The 19,159-nt window shown below is 37.0% G+C and overlaps 1 protein-coding gene across 1 annotated transcript; it reads right to left on the bottom strand.

The window, feature by feature from the left end:
- Positions 1-3,378: 3,378 nt before the first annotated feature.
- On the bottom strand, positions 3,379-11,302 carry zpld1b (zona pellucida-like domain containing 1b). The gene is made up of 10 exons (XM_017490444.3): positions 11,197-11,302; positions 10,873-11,093; positions 10,400-10,581; positions 10,107-10,179; positions 9,725-9,822; positions 9,326-9,406; positions 8,930-9,101; positions 8,702-8,795; positions 8,144-8,173; positions 3,379-4,843 (listed from the first exon to the last, which is right to left on the bottom strand). The coding sequence occupies exons 1-10, from the start codon at positions 11,300-11,302 to the stop codon at positions 4,674-4,676; spliced, it is 1,227 nt and encodes a 408-aa protein (XP_017345933.1). The 3' UTR covers positions 3,379-4,673.
- Positions 11,303-19,159: the final 7,857 nt, after the last annotated feature.

The following is a 19,159-nucleotide window of genomic DNA, read 5'->3' on the forward strand; positions in this document are numbered from 1 at the left end:
CTTTACTTACACTGGCTGTATTTTGCCCTTAAATGAGTAACAGGGTTGAAACAAACATGAGAATATTAAAAACATCCTAATGACTTACTTAAAAAAAAAAAATGCAGTTAAACATTTAGTCTCAAACAACAGGGTAACAGGGTTGTACATTCAAAGTTACCCCATCAGTAATATATATATATATATATATATATATATATATATATATATATATATATATATATAGATAGATAGATAGATAGATAGATAGATAGATAGATAATATAAAGAAACAAGAATGAGAGAAATTTGTTTTTTGTCTTCTCATGATCTTCAGCAAATACAGATGATGCAACATCCTGCTGAACTTGTGACTGTGAAATATTCCAAATAGTTCATAGAGGTGAATGTGGTCAGGTAACACGGTTGAGTGAAACTAACATTATATTTGCATTTTTCATAACCTGTAATTGAGTCATAGAAAATGATGATTGAGATGTTAAAATATTTTAATAATTATACTCCAAGGTAAAATGTAGGCTAGTTATAGTGGGCTAGGATAGGTTGTAATGTTTTATTTTATTTTTTTTTTATTTTAAAGTAAAATTTAAAGTAGTTTATCTGAAACATTCTTATAAAGTTTGGTTCTATTCTATTCTATTGAAGGTACACTCAGTTCTCTTCAGAAAAAAACACTTCACTTTGTCACGTAACCCGATTTGACATGCAAATTATTATGATGCTTCATGAATATGCAAATAAGCAAGTGGCATCCTTTTGGCTTCAGGTGTGGTACAAATGTTCCTCGATTTTCGAGTGAATGCAGTAAAAAGAAATGCTAAATTTAAAGCTGCAAAGCCATGGCACCATCTCCTGGTGTAAGTTAAATTTGACACGCTTTTCTTTCTTTCTTTCTTTCTTTCTTTCTTTCTTTCTTTCTTTTAAACTACTATATCATTATAATTATGGGAATAAAACAACAACAACCCTACCATTACATTACTGGTGTGGAGACGTTGCTGCAAACTAAAACATACAAGTGGTCAGTATCGGATGAGTCCGTGCACCCACTGCAGTCAGGAATAACAATGACCTGCTTCAGAATCTGCAGGCTCTAGTTTGTAACCAGTGTAACAGGCTTAAATTAAATAACAGAAAAAACAGGATAAGTGACTTTCACTGATAAGAGAACTTTCACTGATAAGTATATGTCAAAATATGTTATTAAGCCTTTGTAGTGTTTGACAGAAGTAACATGACTTTGTGACATTATATAAGATGGTGTGGACAGCATTAAACAAGAAGTTGACCCCAAAAACCTTACGGTAGAACAAAAATTTACATAAACCTTCACAATTTTTTTATAAGGTTATAAAATTGTCATGTCCAATATTCTACATATTTTATACATGTACGTATGGGGTGACATGGCGGTGCAGTTGGTAGCCTTGCCACCTCACAGCTCCAGGGTTCAAATTTTGATCCTGAGCTTGGGGTTCTGTCTGGGTGGAGTTTCTGTGTACGCTCTCCCTGTGTCCACATTGGAAACTGGGTTCTCTGGTTTCCTCTCACCTCCCAAAACAATAAGTGTAAACCATAAGTGGACTGGCTAAGATAAAATTGCCGCTAGGTGTGAATGAGTGCATCAATGTGTGTGCATGGTAATATATGATGCATTTCTGGATTTTATGTACAATAAATTGTGTTTTAATGAAACATCTTAAGAAGCAGGGGAATAAGGTATAATGCAGAGAGTTTTTCTTAATGTACTGTGTAATTTCAGAGATAGGTGCTAATATTTATTATTATTATTATTATTATTATTATTATTATTATTATTATTATTATTATTATTATTAATTTAGTTATTTATTTAAATAATGTGTTATCCTAATACTCCAAGAAAGAAATTATTAAATGTTATTTACTTATTAGTTGTTTTTTTTAACTTAGATTTTTATTTGACCTGTTTGTTTACAGTGAATTTAAAAGTTTTGTGATGTGATGTTATATGATGTAAAAAAAAAAGAAAAAAGAAACTGAAATAAATCATGCCAGATTTTTTTCCATCTTTAATGTGACATAGCAACCAACAAAATTCAAGTGAAAAACAAATAGATTTTTTTTAAGGAAAAAAGAAAAGAAAAAAATTTTAAATAACATGGGTGCACGAGTGTGCATGCCCCTTAAATAATATTTTGTTAAAGCATATTTTGCTTCTAATACACTCTTTTTGGGTAAGAGTGGGCCAACTTAGCACACCTTTATTTGGCAATTTTATTCCAGTCTTCCTTGAACAAAATGCTCAAAGGGGATCTCCTGTGCACAGATATCTTCATGTCGTTCAACGGGTTTCAATAGGATTTAGATCTCGGCTCTGACTGGGCCATTCCAAAACTTTGGTCTTCTTCTGAAGCCATTCCATTATTGACTTGGATTTGTGCTTTTGGTTGTTGCGTCCTGGAAGGTTTGGAATGTTTTGGAAATTCTTTTGTACCCCTCTCCTGAACAGTACCTTTCCACAATGAGGTCAAGTACATGCTTTGTAAGCTATTTGTGGACCATGTCTTCATCAGTCGGATGAAACCAAGAAGATGTCGAAAAAAGTTTCCTACAGAAACAGTTGATCTTTATTTTGGGTTAACCAGAATAACTTCACTGGTGATAGATGTATAATAATTACTTTTGAACATGAGTTTGAATGTGACAGAACAGGGGTTTGTACTCCAACTTCCTGATTTGGAAATTGTCAGACGTCCTCGTATATGTCAATGTTCCATTTGCTCCACATCTACTATCTAGCACAGAGGATATTCACAAGATGAATGCAAGCAATTGTTTCACTCCTAAGAGCATAAAGTATAAGAATACTGCTAGATTTGGATGATTGGCTCATGTGTGCCAGGATGGCAGGCCAGGCCACAGACACCCTCCAAATTGTGCCACTTGGCCTCATGGTAAAAGGCAAAAAAAAATTCCCTAGTACAGCGACAGGTTACTATGGAGCTCCCCTAGTGTCAGGTAAGAAAAAAATAAAAATACAGCCATGTGTAATCCGTGCCCTCAGTTTTGACACTAGGGGGGCTCCGTAGATCACTGTTCTTTGCTATTTGTTTTACATTGCTAGAATTTTTGTTATTTTTCTTTTGTAATATGTTAATGTCAGTAATATCAACAGCAGCTTCCACTGATACATGCAACTGTTAAATAATTATCAATATCAAACTATTACAAACAATGCACTATAAACTGGAGGCAGTTTGATTCAATACTAATGGATCATTGCAGACAAAAATAAGTCAAATATAGTGTACTTATGGGAAATACACATAGTACAAACATCTTTAATGCAAAACAACATTTTACAAAATCAGTAAACAACCAACCAATTGTTGATATGTTGATATAATGATATGTGGCATTTAAACAGTGTCTAGTGACTAAGAACATGAAATACTTCTAAAGTGTAAAGTTTATTACAGATACATACAGTGCATTTTCACATCATAAACATATTGCTACTCATACACTATGATATTCATAAACATATATAGAATTATTGGCAATCCTCATAAAAATAAGCAAAAATTATGTTATAAAATAAACACTAGCCACAATAATTCACATTCTCTTAAACATATATGTGCCAAAATTATTTACACCCCTAAAAAATATTTTAAATGCATGCAAATTGTCATTGGAAAAACTTGAAAAATATTTTTTTCAAGTGTTTCATTATTCCCAGTATTATTTTTCATTAACATTTTACAGCTTTAAAATTGCACAGTTGATTCTTGTGGGGTTTTTTTTTTTTTCATTTTAAATTAATTTATTTTTTTTACTTTTTATAAAAAGCTTTCGGGAAGCATTGCAGGAAATGAGGCTTTCCAGAGAAAATCTCCACATGCGGCACCTGAAACTCATGGAGGATTATTATAATTGTATGTTGTGGTCAAAAGACACCAAACATTTTTGACATGCACACCATCAGCATGTGATGGTATGCATGACAGAAGTTGACTGCATACAAGAAGCACCTTTGGGGCTGTTTTGTGGCCAGAGCTTTCAGAAAGATGATGAGTCAACATTACTAAATTAACACAAATAGTTAACACAAATCAATGTTTTGCAATGACCATCTCAGTCTCCAGACTGGGCCCTGTAAAGGTCCCTCAAAAAGTGCCTCCAGCATTGTTAGACATTACAGACAGAGACGAAACTCTCTCCATGGCAGGCATCACAAAATATTAATTGTAAGGGTGTTGATAATTTTGAAACCAGTGTTTTGGAGAAATGCACTACTTAAAAAAACTTTTTGTGCTTGAAAAAACATGATTAAATTAAACCATACAAAGTCCCTGTAAGTTTGAGCTCAAAGAATCATGTATTGCATGTGTTATACTTTCTACTATACTACTTTATCCTCATTTTCAATAAAGGTGTATAATTACAACTAAGTGAGGTAATAAACAAAAACTTTGGCTGCTCGTGTCTACTTTACACAAGTACAATAAGAGTAAATTGTAAATCATAACCGAAGATTGTATGAAGTAGAAGATATAAAGAAGTTAAAAGGAGTAACATAGTAGAATAAGAAGAAAAAATAGTTGGAAGACAGAATTCTGGGCCTGCCAATACATAATTTCTGTAATTGGCAGTGACCCAGGTGGAAAAAGATACAGAAAGCTGTGATTTTATTTGAAACTGGGGTTCCAGATGCTAGTGAGAGATGTGGGACTGGACCTGCGCAGAAGCCTGATGGAAAGGACGAAGAAGCTCAGGCTCATCAGGCCCAACACTGCCACCCCGGCAACAAGAGCACTTGTCACTGTGTCCAGTGGTGAGGAAGGGTTGCTAGATGAAGCTTATTAGAGAAACAGGAGGCTTTCAATAATAGTTTTTTTCTCATTAAAGTTTTTGGTACCAAATTACACTTTAAGCATAGAATTACTTTGTTGCTTGTCATGTCAATGCTGGAATCGGTGTCACACTACAATTCCCAGAACACAATGTGGCCTACAAACATGGCAGCTGCAACAGTGTAGTACCCAGTACCCAGTACCCAGCACTCACAAATTCAGTCACATTCAAGCTCATTGTCATTCTGATTATATACTCCCGAAACCTATCAAACACAGTCAAACTCACAGTATATAAGGACTCCTAGTTCACACACTCAATGCGAAGTATACACTCTGTGTCTTTGTTACCAGTTGTTCCCAAGCTTTTGTATTTTGTGATTCTGAAACAATGGTTTTGATTTTGTTTCTGATTCTCCTGGTTTTTGATTCCTGTTTTGCCTAGTCTATGCTGTTTGCCAATCACCAGGCCACTGTTTGTTTTTTGATACTCTGTTTGTTTTATGATTTGGTTTTGTCTGATTTGGGGGGATGTGGCTCAGATGGTAGAGCGGGTTGTCCACTAATCGTAGGGTTGGTGGTTTGATTCCCAGCCCACATGACTCCACATGCCGAAGTGTCCTTGGGCAAGACACTGAACGCCAAGTTGCTCCCGATGGCTCTGCTACCATTGGTGTGTGAGTGTGTGTGGGAAAGGGTGAATGAGACACAGTGTAAAGTGCTTTGGAACCACTAAGGTTAAAAAAGTGCTATATAAGTGCAGACCATTTGTCTGCTAGTTTTGTCTCTCCCTGTTGCCTGACAGAATAAATTGGTAGTAGCAGGTAACTTGGATTCGAATCAGGCTGTGGCAGAACAAGGCCGCCTGATTGGAGAACAACAGCAGCAGATAGCCCTGATCAACGTACAGCTAGCACAGCTCCACACCACAAAGACTTCCTTCAGGTTGCACCCGCTCTATCTGCTTCTCAGCTCATTGCATGCCCAGACCAATATATAGGTGATCCTGGCTGGTCTAAAGGCTTCATGCTACACTGTTCAGTATTCTTTTCAAGCCAAGAAGGAGTTTCCAAGTGAAACAAAATGACTCAGTTCATCAGCTTGCAAACGGATTAAATGCTAACCTGTGCCACTACAATTTGTGCTCAAGGAGGAGAACATGTTTCTTCCTATGACCATGTCAGCCACATTCCATATGTCAAAGGTCAAAGAGATTAGAGAGAGGCTCCTCAACGGCATACAGGGTAGACGAGCTTGCTCTGAACCTTCGCACATTGGCCGCTGGCAGTGACTGGAACAAGCCGGCACTCAAAGCCCCTTATTGGCAAGAGTTGAACATCCTCACTGAGTTGAACATCCTCATGTTGGGACAATCAGGGGTCCCTTGAAGCATTCATTGACCATGACTCACTAAATGATCTCCTGCAAAGGAACCGAGGGGAGGTTAAAGTGAGAGTGGTGTGGTGGGCCATCACTGTGTCAGTGCCCTCCACCAAAAGCAAATCTCTCCCCTCGTTACTGTCTATGTTCTAATGATTAAGTTCAACATAGTGCTGGATTCCCTTATATGCATGCACAAAAGTGAAAACTGGAGTATCATTACGTAAAGGAGGTTTTCAGCAAAACCAAAGCCAGTGGGATGCCACCTCACTGCACATATAACTATACCACTGAGCTCATGGCAAGTGTCTTGCCCCTACATAACCCCATTTACCCCTTATCCACTACAGAGTAGTAGACTACCAGCAGTATTCTAATGTCTCAGCAGTGACGTTAACATGCTAGGCAAATTCATAATAGCGTACATTGATTATATCTTGAGCTACTCCCTAAGTAAAGAACCACACATCCACCATGTCAGAAAGGTCTTGCTCATCTCTTGGAGAACCAACTCTATGTTACAGGGGAGAAATGCAAATGTCATCTTTCAAAGATCTTCCCTTAGGATATATCATTAGCCCAGAATTGGCATTTATGGACCAGGACAAGGTCATGGCCATTATGAACTGGCCTGTTCTAACCACTGTTTAGGAGCTACAATGATTTCTAGGGTTTGCAAACTTTCATAGGAGCTTCATCAGGGGTTTCAACACCATTGCCTCACCCTTAACCTTCTTGCTTAAGACAGGTCCCAAGGTGCTTCATTGGAACACCTCAGCAAACCAGGCATACAAGTGCCTCAGGGAAGCCTTCACATCAGCCCCATTCTTAAACACCCTGATTCTTACAAGTCTTTCATAGCACAGGTGGATGCCTCTGAAACAGGGGTGGGTGCTGTCCTGTCACAGAGGTTTGGAAAGAAGCCCAAGCTGCACCCCTTGGCCTTCTTTTCCAGGAAGCTATCCCCAGCTGAACGCAACTATGACATTGGCAACAGAAAATACCTTGCCATGAAATTATCTCTGGAGGAATGTTGCCACTGATTGGAGGAGGAACTCTATCCCTTTACAATTTTCACAGGCCACAAGAACGTTGAGTATAATAAGTCAGTTAAAAGACTGAACTCTCACCAAGAATGCTACACCCTATTGTTGCTTGGTTTCAGTTCACAATTTCCTACAGACCAGGCTCCAGGAACACAAAGGCTGACTTTATCCAAACCCTCCCTGAGAAATCATGTATCCTACCACAATCAGGTTTTGTTGGGGCTACAACTTAGGACATGGGATTGGGAGATAGCGAACACACGAGAGGTGAGATTTCCTGCACAATGCCCAGCAGACAAGAAATACATGCCATCTCATCTCAGAGGCAAAGTGATCACATGGGCTTACACCTCCCCACCTGCTAGACTCACAGAACACACAAATTGCTTCTATGTAAACAGTGGTGGCCCCATATGTTTATCTTGTAATGCTCTTCATGAGCCCAAGCCAAAGTACCCCAAACCCTGCCCTTTGTTTCTGACCTCCCCATGTTTCAGAACAACACTGTCATTATCGTAACAGTAGACCAGTTTTCCAAGTTCCTTTGTCTGCTTTCTCTCCCTGGACTTCCTTCCACCATTGAGGCTATGGAGCTTATCTTTAACCATGTGGTCAAGTACTTTGGCATCCCGGAGGACACTGTGAGTGACTGGGGAGCTAAATTTACATCCAAAGTATCGGGAGGATTCATGGAAAAAGTGAATCCATCAGCCTAACTCCCACACCTCCAACCTTGTTTCAACATCAACATTGTATGTGATGTGTTTTATCATAGGCAACATGTAATTATATGTCTGTTGAAAGGGGGAAGACAACATCTTCGAATGGGACAAAATACTGGATCTGGTAATAATACACAGTGACCAAAAAAGAACTTACCAAGTTGTGAGTTGGTGGTTGAGCTTTCATCTACAAAAGAAAAATTACTTAATGGGTTATGGTAAATTGGAATATTATATATGCATAGTTAGAAAAAAATTTATTTGTCAAAAGTTCTTTGGATAGCTGAAGCGCCCCTGAAATCAAAATGGGTCTTTCAGAGATTTTTGTACCTGTCAATTTGTGTTATAGACACCAATATGATAGTAAACTGGCAAACTGATAAAACTAGTACAAATATATATATATATATATATATATATATATATATATATATATATATATATATATATATATATATATATATATATAAATTGTTTTGCAGCTATTTTCTGTTCTGGGAAAATTAGAATCAATACAGAATCAAATCTTTAAGATTAAGTTTTAACTTTAAGTGTGATTGGATGTATGTAAATTCTGATGTATATACTGAGCACCCCAGGACATACCATAATTCATGGTAGTTACTGAATAATATGCATTAAGACAAATAACCGAATAAGCCAGACGGGAAAACTGAAGAACACTTTAGGGTTCTACATTTAACTATTCTCTCACCACCTCTGGTGATTATAGGGCCTGCAGTTATGATAGCATCTTCAGCAGAAGCATGAGGAGCTGTGGTGTCCCTCTTTCTTCTTCTTCCACAGATCTGAGATAAGAAATAGCATTCAGCACAGACATTAAGTATTAAAATTACACCCTGCTTAAAATGCCTTGATTTTGGTGTGAAAATAGTAATACAATAAGTTTAACAAGATTTAGACAAACAAAAAACAATTTTACCGGCATCAATGCTGCACAGTCATCCACACGACACAACTTTGTGACACAGTGCAAGAAGACAGTGGACATCCTCTGGTTTTTGTGTTTCACAAACCGGAAAACTTCAAAGGCAAAGCGGCCCATCTGGCTTTTCCCATTCTCAAAAACTGTGGTCTGTGGGTCTTTGTGACATCTATTAGGAAAATGAAACTAAGAATCAGACTATTTCTGAGTACACACACACACACACACACACACACACACACACGCACACACACACACACACACAGATGAAGCATTCTGTAAAAGGCCATTGTAAGAGATTTGTATAGTGAGTGGTTGGTTTAAGCAGGTAATGAGCTCTCTGCTGGTTAATGCGCACCGCTTAACGCACCACTTTAGATAATGTGAAAGTACCCGAAGAAAAGATCGTAGCGTATCTCATCATTGGGATTCCCAGAGGGGGTGGTGTAACAGTAATCCATCAGTATATTCCACCTGGGCAGGAAGGAAGGGGGAGTGGGAGAGATAAGCAACCATTTGTGTTGCTGAAGCTAATCAAACCTCTGATTTTAAACATTTTTAAATAAATGTATATTCTATATTTGATTCAAATGAGAGAACTAAGCATATTAAATTATGTCATTAGTATGTTTTGTTGTAATAACTGTATTTGTTAACTTATTCCTCTTTTAAAGAATCAATATTCACAATAAGCAAATGGGTAAGTGTCTAAGTCATGTTACTCTATACTCCATTTCATAACAAAGTTAATTTTGTAGTATGGAGGTTTTTTTTTTTTTTTTTAAACAGTACCTCTTATCTAGATTAGTGGCCTTGACAGCAGCAAACACTCTAGTCTTCAAAGCCAGACCAGCCATGGGAATGGACAACTGCTGACTGAAGGATGAATCCTGAGAAATAATTAAATTATTTATTAACATTCAGTAAAATTATATTTACCCATCTAGGGAACAATACCAATGAAAAAGAATGCACATAGTAAAAAATGAAAATGTGACGTGCAATGTTTCATTTTCACTAAAAGAGAGCTGTCTTGTGGTTAGATATTTTTCTATGACATTATATACAGTATCATTAACACAAACTCTGTAAATATGATATGAGTCTAAAATAGGCAACTGTGTATGATGCAAATGTTTACACTGAAATCAACTATATTATCAAGTTCACTTACATTGTATAGAATCAAGCTCAAGGTGCTCACAAAGGTTCCATTGTTGTCTTTTACTGCTATTGCTGCTGAAGATCTTGAAAACAGTACAGGCAAGGTGTGCAAAATTAACAATACAGTGCACTGAGGTAACAAAAATGTTTTAAAACACTTCTAAAAACTGTATCTAATATTTAATTGATCTAAAATGATCAAAACATTGTATGATGAACAAATAGCACACTTCTACCCCACTCCTAAGTTTATCTAAGTGACGATTTGGAATTAAAAACAGACATACAGAGAAAAAGACTTACGATGCCAGCTGAGAGTTGTTAACCAGGTACTCCAGAGGATAACTGCAGCTGAATTTATAAAGCAAGCCAGGCAGGTAGCTAATGATGGTTGGAGGGTCAGGGGTATCGATGTAGCCTGATACATTCCCTATCTGTACCAGGGATATATTTCCAAAAGCATTGTGGCCATGAGCTGCAGAAACCTGCCAAAAGATAGATTTTTATAACTGGGTTATAACTGTTATAACATTTTATAACTGTGTTTTTTTTTAAAAGGAGATATTACTGTATCTTTAAAGAGTCACAAGTACTAGTCTAAACAATTGCTCATCACAATGGTAGTGCTAAAATGTTATTTGTTTAACACTAATAATGTTTGTTTGGTGCACACAGCCATGCACCACAAATAATTTAAATACAGTAAAGTGTACTAGGGGCTTGGCTTCTCCTGACCAAGCAGTCACATTAGTATTTAACAGTTCAGCATGTCTCACCACCAGCATGTTTCCACAGGCCTCCAGTGTGCTGAGGCTAATGCTGAACAGCACTGCTGTGGGGAACGTGTTGTTATTGATGAAACCGCGGCATTGAGCATCACCATGATGCCCGTTCAGGGCCAGGTCAGCATCAGTGTAGCCCGAGTAGAGCACTGGACAGAAGTTGATCTTCAGTGTGATGGTCTGCACACCACAGTACACAGTGATATCTTTTTCGGCTTCAGGTAAGGATAAAGTAGGGAAAAAGGACAGCAAAATTTTAAATGCAGCACTTAGTCCAGAAAGATAAACGGCAATGCTCGGGTGTTTATATCTCCTTACCTGGGAATCTACTGTGGAATGCTGGATCACAGTTGTAGCCATTAAACTGAGTAAAAGCCAAAGGCATCCCATGCATTAAAAATAGGAAAAGGCATATTAGCTCCATTTCAGCACCTGGAAAGATGGTGATAAGGAGACACATGTCAAAAAGTTCATCCAAGACAACATAAACAGCTGAAAGGTTTGTTTTGGGGAAAAAAGCGCTGGAGAAGTTTGCGTCACTTACTGATATCCCCTGAAGAAGGTAAGTGTAGCAGAGCCCCATGTGCTCTGGCCTGCTGCCTGCAAGCAAATGACTAAGCAGGCTTCACGAAGATGGCATCTGCAATCCACCAGCCTGCTTAGGGCCAAGACACGGAGTCATTGTAAGAAATCTTCAGAACAATATGAGCTGTCCTGCACAACATGGGAAAATGCATCAAATTGGAGTGCCTTGAACAAATCTTTTCACAGACCTGGAAACATGAAACTCTTTTACAATTTCCCACTCATATCCTCATACCTTGATCTGCTTCTGTCATCAGGCACTAATGTCTACCCTCAGCAGGGGGCTAAATCAGAGAATTATGTTTTCATCGTCCACTGAAGGAACTAAACGGGCTTTTCTCTGGGTCTGTCTATCAGGAAAGGATGGAAGGGCAGGCAGCTGACTTTGACGCATTGGGCCTCTGGTTCATCTACTACATCAGGCCACTTTTCTGCAGCTAATATTGAGCTGGATACTAACTTCTAATTCTTGCTTATTACAGTAAAAGGGCGACTGGAAAGATTAAACAAATAGGGCTCTTTTGGTGACAAAGTATGCCATTGTTGTTGATCACTCACGAATATGCATAAAATGTCCCTTGTTCTAATTATGCTTGAAGTGGACAGTATCCTAAGCAAATGCTTGGAGATTGCTTACAAAATTACAGCAAAAGTTGTGGAGTGTAGTGATGAACTAACATACAGTTGACATGTTGACTATAGGTCTTTAAAAAAAGTTATTTACCTCCAAAAAGAAAAAAAAAAGACTTACAATGACTGGCCATGAGTTTCATGAGACATGAAATTACAACAGCTTCAGTTAAATTAATTTAAAGCCACGAAAAAGCACTGGGTGACTTGTTGAAACGTTAAAATGTGCATACACTGTATATAACATTTGGAATACAGCGTATATACACATGCCAATCTTTGGTTTGAACACATTCTTCTAGCTCTGCTTTCTTCAGGTCACTGTCAGATCAACTTCTGGAACATAACGACAGAGAGAATTGCAATCTTTAAAAGTTAGTAAAAGTGAAATCCAACCACATCAATAAAACCTAAAATATCATCTAAACTTTTAACAGTGAAGCTGAGTTCTTCATTTCCAGCTGTGCCTTTAGACTTACTAGGAAGCAAATGATATTATTTAGAATTATCTCAGTCGTGTTAAACCAGTTTTATTAGTACAGTGCTTTGAAGAATAAACACTGTCACCAAGCAGCTAAAATCTTTATGTACTTTAGATATATATTTAGTTGCTTAATGAACAAGCTAGTGGCGACAGTGACAAGTAAGACTAACAGCTGTGGTTGGATTAATACTAATTGCTGTTTTGCTGTGTGTGTGTCTGTGTGTTGTTGGGACTGGCTTGTGGAGCTGTGCACTGTGTTGTTACTGGCTTGTGGAGCTGTGCACTGTGTTGGGACTGGCTTGTGGAGCTGTGCACTGTAATTCCCCTCCAGACCACTACTTCACACGTCCTTTGTTGTCCAGCTCACTTCGATATAAGTTCTGCCAGTTGTCTCCCTTCTTGCTGAGTATTGTGGTTGTGTAGTTAGGATGTAGTTATATTTTTGTGAGTAGTGTGTCTCTGTTAAAAATCCCTTGCCTTGTTTTGTCTTTGTTTTTCTAGTTTTAATTGTCTTGTCTTGCCTTAGTTTCTTTGGTTTGTGCATTATTGTAAATCAAGTCTGTCTGCACTTGCACCGACTCCTCGGGAAATTGTTACAATTACACAGTCATTTGAGGAACATTTCATTACATTGGCTCACAGACACTTTTAGTATGGATTTATATTACTGCTACTAGTTTTTTAAAGCACTGAATAGATTAGCAACATAATACATTACAGTATCATACATCTTACTCCATATACCCCAAATTGGTTTACCAACTGATATCCGACAGGCAACTACAGTACATCATTTATCTTTACTCTATTGCTCTATTTTACTATACTCCATTTTTACTGGTGACGATAATGGTGATGATGATGATGATGATGATGATGATTACACATATTATGGAACGACTTGACTCTTCATATTATGTCTTTTTATTGGCTTTTTAGTAAACATCTGTTTTGTTTTATTTACTATAATCCAGGCCTAGATGTGGTGTCCATAGACTGCTTTTAATTCAGTTTTTTAGGACAAAATGAAAGCCTTTTATCTTGCATTGTTGTTTCAATTTTCCATCTGCAGGTCTTACAGATGAAGCGGGGTCTAGCAGAGTAACGTATTCTGAAACCAGAATGGTGTTACTCTATATAACATTAGACTGTATTTAGTTAGGTTCATGTTCTCAATATGACAATACTGTAAAATTACAGTGTAATTTTAGTCATTTCTTAGTAATAAAATATTTTACAGTTACACGATACCTTCATTTCCAGTCAAATAAAAGTGATGAGCACTTTGAAACACAAGGAACGGCTATATTTAAATATGGTGATATACTAAATAGTCCACATAGTTAAAGCTACAAAACAGGAAATATGCAAGTTCTCATTATACTGAATTGCACTGTGTGATGTCAGTGATACACAATATCACACAACTGATCTTCATTTATTGCTAACATACATAGATTTGTATGGATTTGAAGTTTTTAGTGGTGACAAAGAAAGAAAGCTCAACACATTATTTATTTATTTATTTATTTTTTAAAAAACAACAATTTTCTTGTATTTTAATTTTCTTGGCTTGTATATTAGTTTGTTTGTTTCGTTTTTTTTTGTTTTTTTTTTAACTCTTATTGACAGTTCCATGTTATTGTGGTCGTAACACAAGTCATGCTAATTATACTTCTATATCACATACATTATCACATTTTTAAAGCCTACAGTGCCACTCAACTTCTAAAGGTGTGTGTGTATGTGTGTGTGTGTGTGTCTGAGTTTGTACATGTATGTTAACCTGGGAGTTTATCTACTTGTATCTGTTTTCCCAGGTGCCGCTGGTGTCGTAGACAAGTTGTTTATTTGTACTTTGGTTTGGCTCTCACAGGCAGTGTAGCTGTAAGTGTAGCCCCTCCTGCTCTGACAGGGCACACATACACATGCGCACACACACACACACACACACACACACACACACACACACACACACACACACACACACACCACTATCAAAAAGCGCTTGATAACTGGGTGAGTGTTAGCTACCAGAACACTATATGTGGCCGGGTTGTAGGTTACTAATAGGTGGTATCTTATTTTAACACAGCACCATGTAGATGGAGAGACTCTGACAGAAGTGGTGGTCAGGTTAACATTTATCTAAGTGGTGGGCTAACACTGATTACCAAAAGGTGTTTAGCATAGACGGCCATGACTCACTCTGTGTGACCCAGTGTGGTTTTGGGAAGAAGTCCTGTTGGCTACTTGCATAATGAGTTTGTTTCTGAACCTGTAAAACACATGCACACACACGCACACACACACAATAAAATATACACTATATGGCCAAAAATATGTGAATAAACGTCCATCACACATATACTGTATGTGTTTGTTGTACATTCCAATGCCAAAACCATGCGCATTAATATGATCCCCCCTCAGCCTCCACTAGCTTTCTGCTAGTTTTTGGAATTTGGCAGTTTGGATTTGTGCCCATTCAGCCACAAGAGCTTTAGTGATGTCAGGCATTGATGTCGGGCAAGAAGGCCTGGCATGTAGTTGGTTTTCCAATGCATCTCAAAGGTGATCAGTAAGGGCTCTGTGCACCCAGGTTATTCCACACCAACCTTATTATACCATGACATTATGGAGTTTACTTTGTGCACAGGGAAACTGTCATGCTGGAACATGTTTGGGTTTTACAGTAAAGGGAAATCTTAATGTTAAAGCATACAAAGACATTGTAGACATCTGTGTGTGTTTCTAACTTTCAGGCAACAGCTGGGGCAGTCCCACATATGGGTGTGATGGCCAGCTGTGTCCACAAATGTTTGACTATATAGTGTATATATTTTTTAAAAAATTGTCTTGCCTTTCTGTGTAAACTTTAACTGGCTAAAGATTGTTAATGCTGTAGCTAGATACTGAAGATACTAAAGGATTCACAGGGTATCCCAAAAGTCTCCATACATCCGGGAAATTAACACTTTTTCGCAAAATGTCTTCCAAAATGTTTAATATTTTATAATGTTTATTTTAGTTTATATACATTTATACCACATTGACATGGTCACTGTTAACTGAGTTAAAATAATAGCAATGAGAAATACTGTTGGTTAATTGATAAATAAACAAGCATAAAATATTTATTTTTAAATATTTTAAACAATAAAGAGTTCTAATTAAAAGTAGATTAACACAAGCATGATCCATATTAGGAAAAAGGCTAATAGCTTCTAAGCAAGTAGCGAACTAAGTTTAATGTCAAATTGATATTAAATGCAACCCATAGTAATTAAACATTATTTCTCATTTTATTTATATTTTATGAAGTTATTATAATATCTATTTTTTATATTAAATGATTTATTTATAACGAAGCACATTTTCTGTCTTTACATTTTATTAGTTTTTTGTTTGTTTGTTTATCAGTTGTTCCTTTTAGATGGGTTCCCCCAGTACAGTGTTGCCATGTCTGCTGATAATATTGAGTTATTTTGGGGATCATATCACAACGTGGAAACTAGAGTTGACTTTTCTAATGATATCTGGCAACCGTGAGCTTAAATGAAGTAAATGCGTTGTGAGTTGGTGTAGAAGGAGAGCAGCAGTGTACTATATCTTTACAGACTGGACAGTTGTTAGTCTTGATTATGATTTGTGAGGAATTATTTAATAAAGCAGTTTGAATTAAACCCACCTTGTACCGTTAGCATTATTATTAATTTACCGCTGTGTCTACAGGAGCAGGTGAAAGTTCAGGTCATTTTCCGGGATCAATAAAAGATGGCGGTTGTGGGATCGGGAAGTTGAGAGAAGCAGATGATGTACAGAGTTGCTCATCATAATGGCTTCTCTGCAGTATTTACACACTTGTTCGGTTGACTAAGATGATTAAAAGCAGTGTGAAAGCAACTGTTGCTCGGTGTAGATGCATTTTGGACTTCCTGTAGTTTTTATTCCGATTGTATTCTACAACTCCGAACAGGTCACTGGCACCGGTGCGAATAAATATTTATTCACTGTCGCACAAAATACTTTTCAGTCGCAAATGCGAGTGAAATGGTCGCACTGTAGAGCCCTGATAGGAAATAGTATGTGAAATGCTCTTAGAAGTACAATAATAATATTAAAGAAAACATATTTTACAGGTCCAGTTTCACTATGAATATTTATATTATAAATCAGTAAACTGCTTACCATAAATTTGGAGAATTTTCCACAGTTAAATCTTCCAAGTAAACTGTTGAAGTTTTGTGTAAAGGAGAAATTCAGTTTAAGGAGCAAATTCAGTTAAGAGCAAATTCCTAGTAAAAAACTTTTGTTTTTGCAACACATCTATGACACAATTATGAAAGTTCATGCACTGTGATTTTGATCTCTGCTAGTTCTATTGAGCTAGTTCTTCAAATTCTCAACATTGTCCTATTTTTAAATGGCTTGTTATTATATACAAAAAGTTTTGTGGCGATGATGTGGATTAGTGATGTGTGTTGATTTAAATCTTGTAATCCTCATTTGTGCCTGTTTGTCAGTTGCAGAAGGCCATTATGTATCTCCTTTATGTACAGTTCCAAAGGTTTCTCAGACACACAGCAGCTATCCTTCAATGTATCCTTGTTCCTTGTGGCAAACTCCACAACAATGCAGACTCAAGCGATCTCTGATGAAGAACTGCTTGCGGTTATTAACTCAATCAGAGCATATGGGTTTGCTGAGAGCAGCACAAAATAAGGCAGATGCACCAATATTCTTAAAGTGTATAATAATAATAATAATAATAATAATAATAATGATAATAATAGTCATCGTAATTGTTGTTTTCATTTTGCACTATTTGGATTGCAACTTTTGTGAAAGAGAACTTGTAATATAACCAATTAAACTAAGTATGATTTATTATTTAGGGTAATTTAACATACAGCCTACACCATTTAATAAGGAGATAATGTATGGTATACATCATTTACTGTATGATTGTTCATGTGATATCATATACTTTATACATATACACATAGCTACCAGTATGGTACAGCGGTGCTTGAAAGTTTGTGAACTCTTTAGAATTGTCTCTATATCTGCATAAATACGACCTAAAACAACATCAGATTTTCACACAAGTCCTAAAAGTAGACAAAGAGAAGCCAATTAAACAAATGAGACAAAATTATTATACTTGGAAATTTATTTATGGAGGAAAATGGTCCAATATTACATATCTGTGAGTGGCAAAAGTAACCTCTAGGATTAGCAGTTAATTTGAAGGTGAAATTAGAGTCAGGTGTTTTCAATCAATGGGATGACAATCGGGTGTGACTGAGCACTCTGTTTTATTTAAAGAACAGGGATCTAACACAGTCTGATCTTCACAGCACATGTTTGTGGAAGTGTATCATGGCACAAACAAAGAAGATTTCTGAGGGCCACAAAAAAAAAAAAGAGTTGTTGAAGCTCATCAGACTGGAAAAGGTTACAAAACCATCTCTAAAGAGTTTGGATTCCACCGATCCACAGTCAGACAGATTGTGTACAAGTGGAGGAAATTCAAGACCAGTGTTACCCTCCCCAGGAGTGGAGACCAACAAAGATCACTCCAGGAGCAAGACTTGTAATAGTCTATGAGGTCACAAAGGAGCCAGTGTAACTTCTAAGCAACTAAAAGCCTCTCTCACATGTCTAATGTTAATGTTCATTCGTCCACCATCAGGAGAACACTGAACAACAATAGTGTTCAAGGCAGCATTGAAAGGAAAAATACACTGATCTCCAAAATGAACATTACTGCCTGTCTGCAGTTTGCTAAAGATCATGTGGACAAGCCAGAAGGCGATTGGGAAAATAGTTTGTGGATGGATGAGACCAAAATAGAAATTTTGGTTTAAATGAGAAGTGTTTTGTTTGGAGAAAGGAAAACACTGCATTCCTGCATAAGAACCTTATCCCATCTGTGAAACATTGTGGTGGTAGTATCATAGTTAGGGTCTGTTTTGCTGCATCTGGACCAGGACGACTTGCCATCATTGATGAAACAATGAATTTTGAATTATACCAGTGAATTATAAAGGAAAATGTCAGGACATCAGTCCATGAACTGAATCTCAAGAGAAAGTTGTTCTACAAAAAAAAAATGGTTAAAGAAAAATAAAGCTAATGTTTTGGAATTGCCAAATCAATGTCTTGACTTTAATCCAATAGAAAAGTTGTGGAAGGACCTGAAACAAGCAGTCCATGTCAGGAAACCCACCTACCAGAGATGAGGCTGTTAAAGCTGTTGAAGCTGCTGATCTGTGAACACAGATCACAAGGTCGGATACTACACCAGTTCATCGCAGGGCACCGAACACACCTACTCAAGATAATATGGAAATAATTCAGCCAAATTACAGCAACTGCTGAACACTTAGTGACTGGGTTATGTTAATACATGGGGATACTGTATATTATTAAACATGACTTGTCTTTATATAGGCACCACTACAATAAATATTTGGTAATGTCTCCCTTGTAGAGAATAATAGCACTATACTTGGTTGGTTCAAATGTAACAAACAGGGTGAAATCAAGGGCTTATATGAGAAGTGAAGTTTTGAG

The sequence above is a fragment of the Ictalurus punctatus genome, chromosome 17 (assembly GCF_001660625.3).
Source record: "Ictalurus punctatus breed USDA103 chromosome 17, Coco_2.0, whole genome shotgun sequence".
In the NCBI taxonomy this organism is placed as follows: domain Eukaryota; kingdom Metazoa; phylum Chordata; class Actinopteri; order Siluriformes; family Ictaluridae; genus Ictalurus; species Ictalurus punctatus.

Coding starts and splice junctions, on each gene's coding strand:
- zpld1b (XM_017490444.3), bottom strand. CDS start 11,302: ATGGAGCTAATATGCCTTTTCCTATTTTTAATGCATGGGATGCCTTTG. Junction 10,180..10,399: donor AACAACTCTCAGCTGGCATC/GTAAGTCTTTTT, acceptor ACTGTTTTCAAG/ATCTTCAGCAGCAATAGCAG. Junction 4,844..8,143: donor AACCACCAACTCACAACTTG/GTAAGTTCTTTT, acceptor TTCTCTAATAAG/CTTCATCTAGCAACCCTTCC.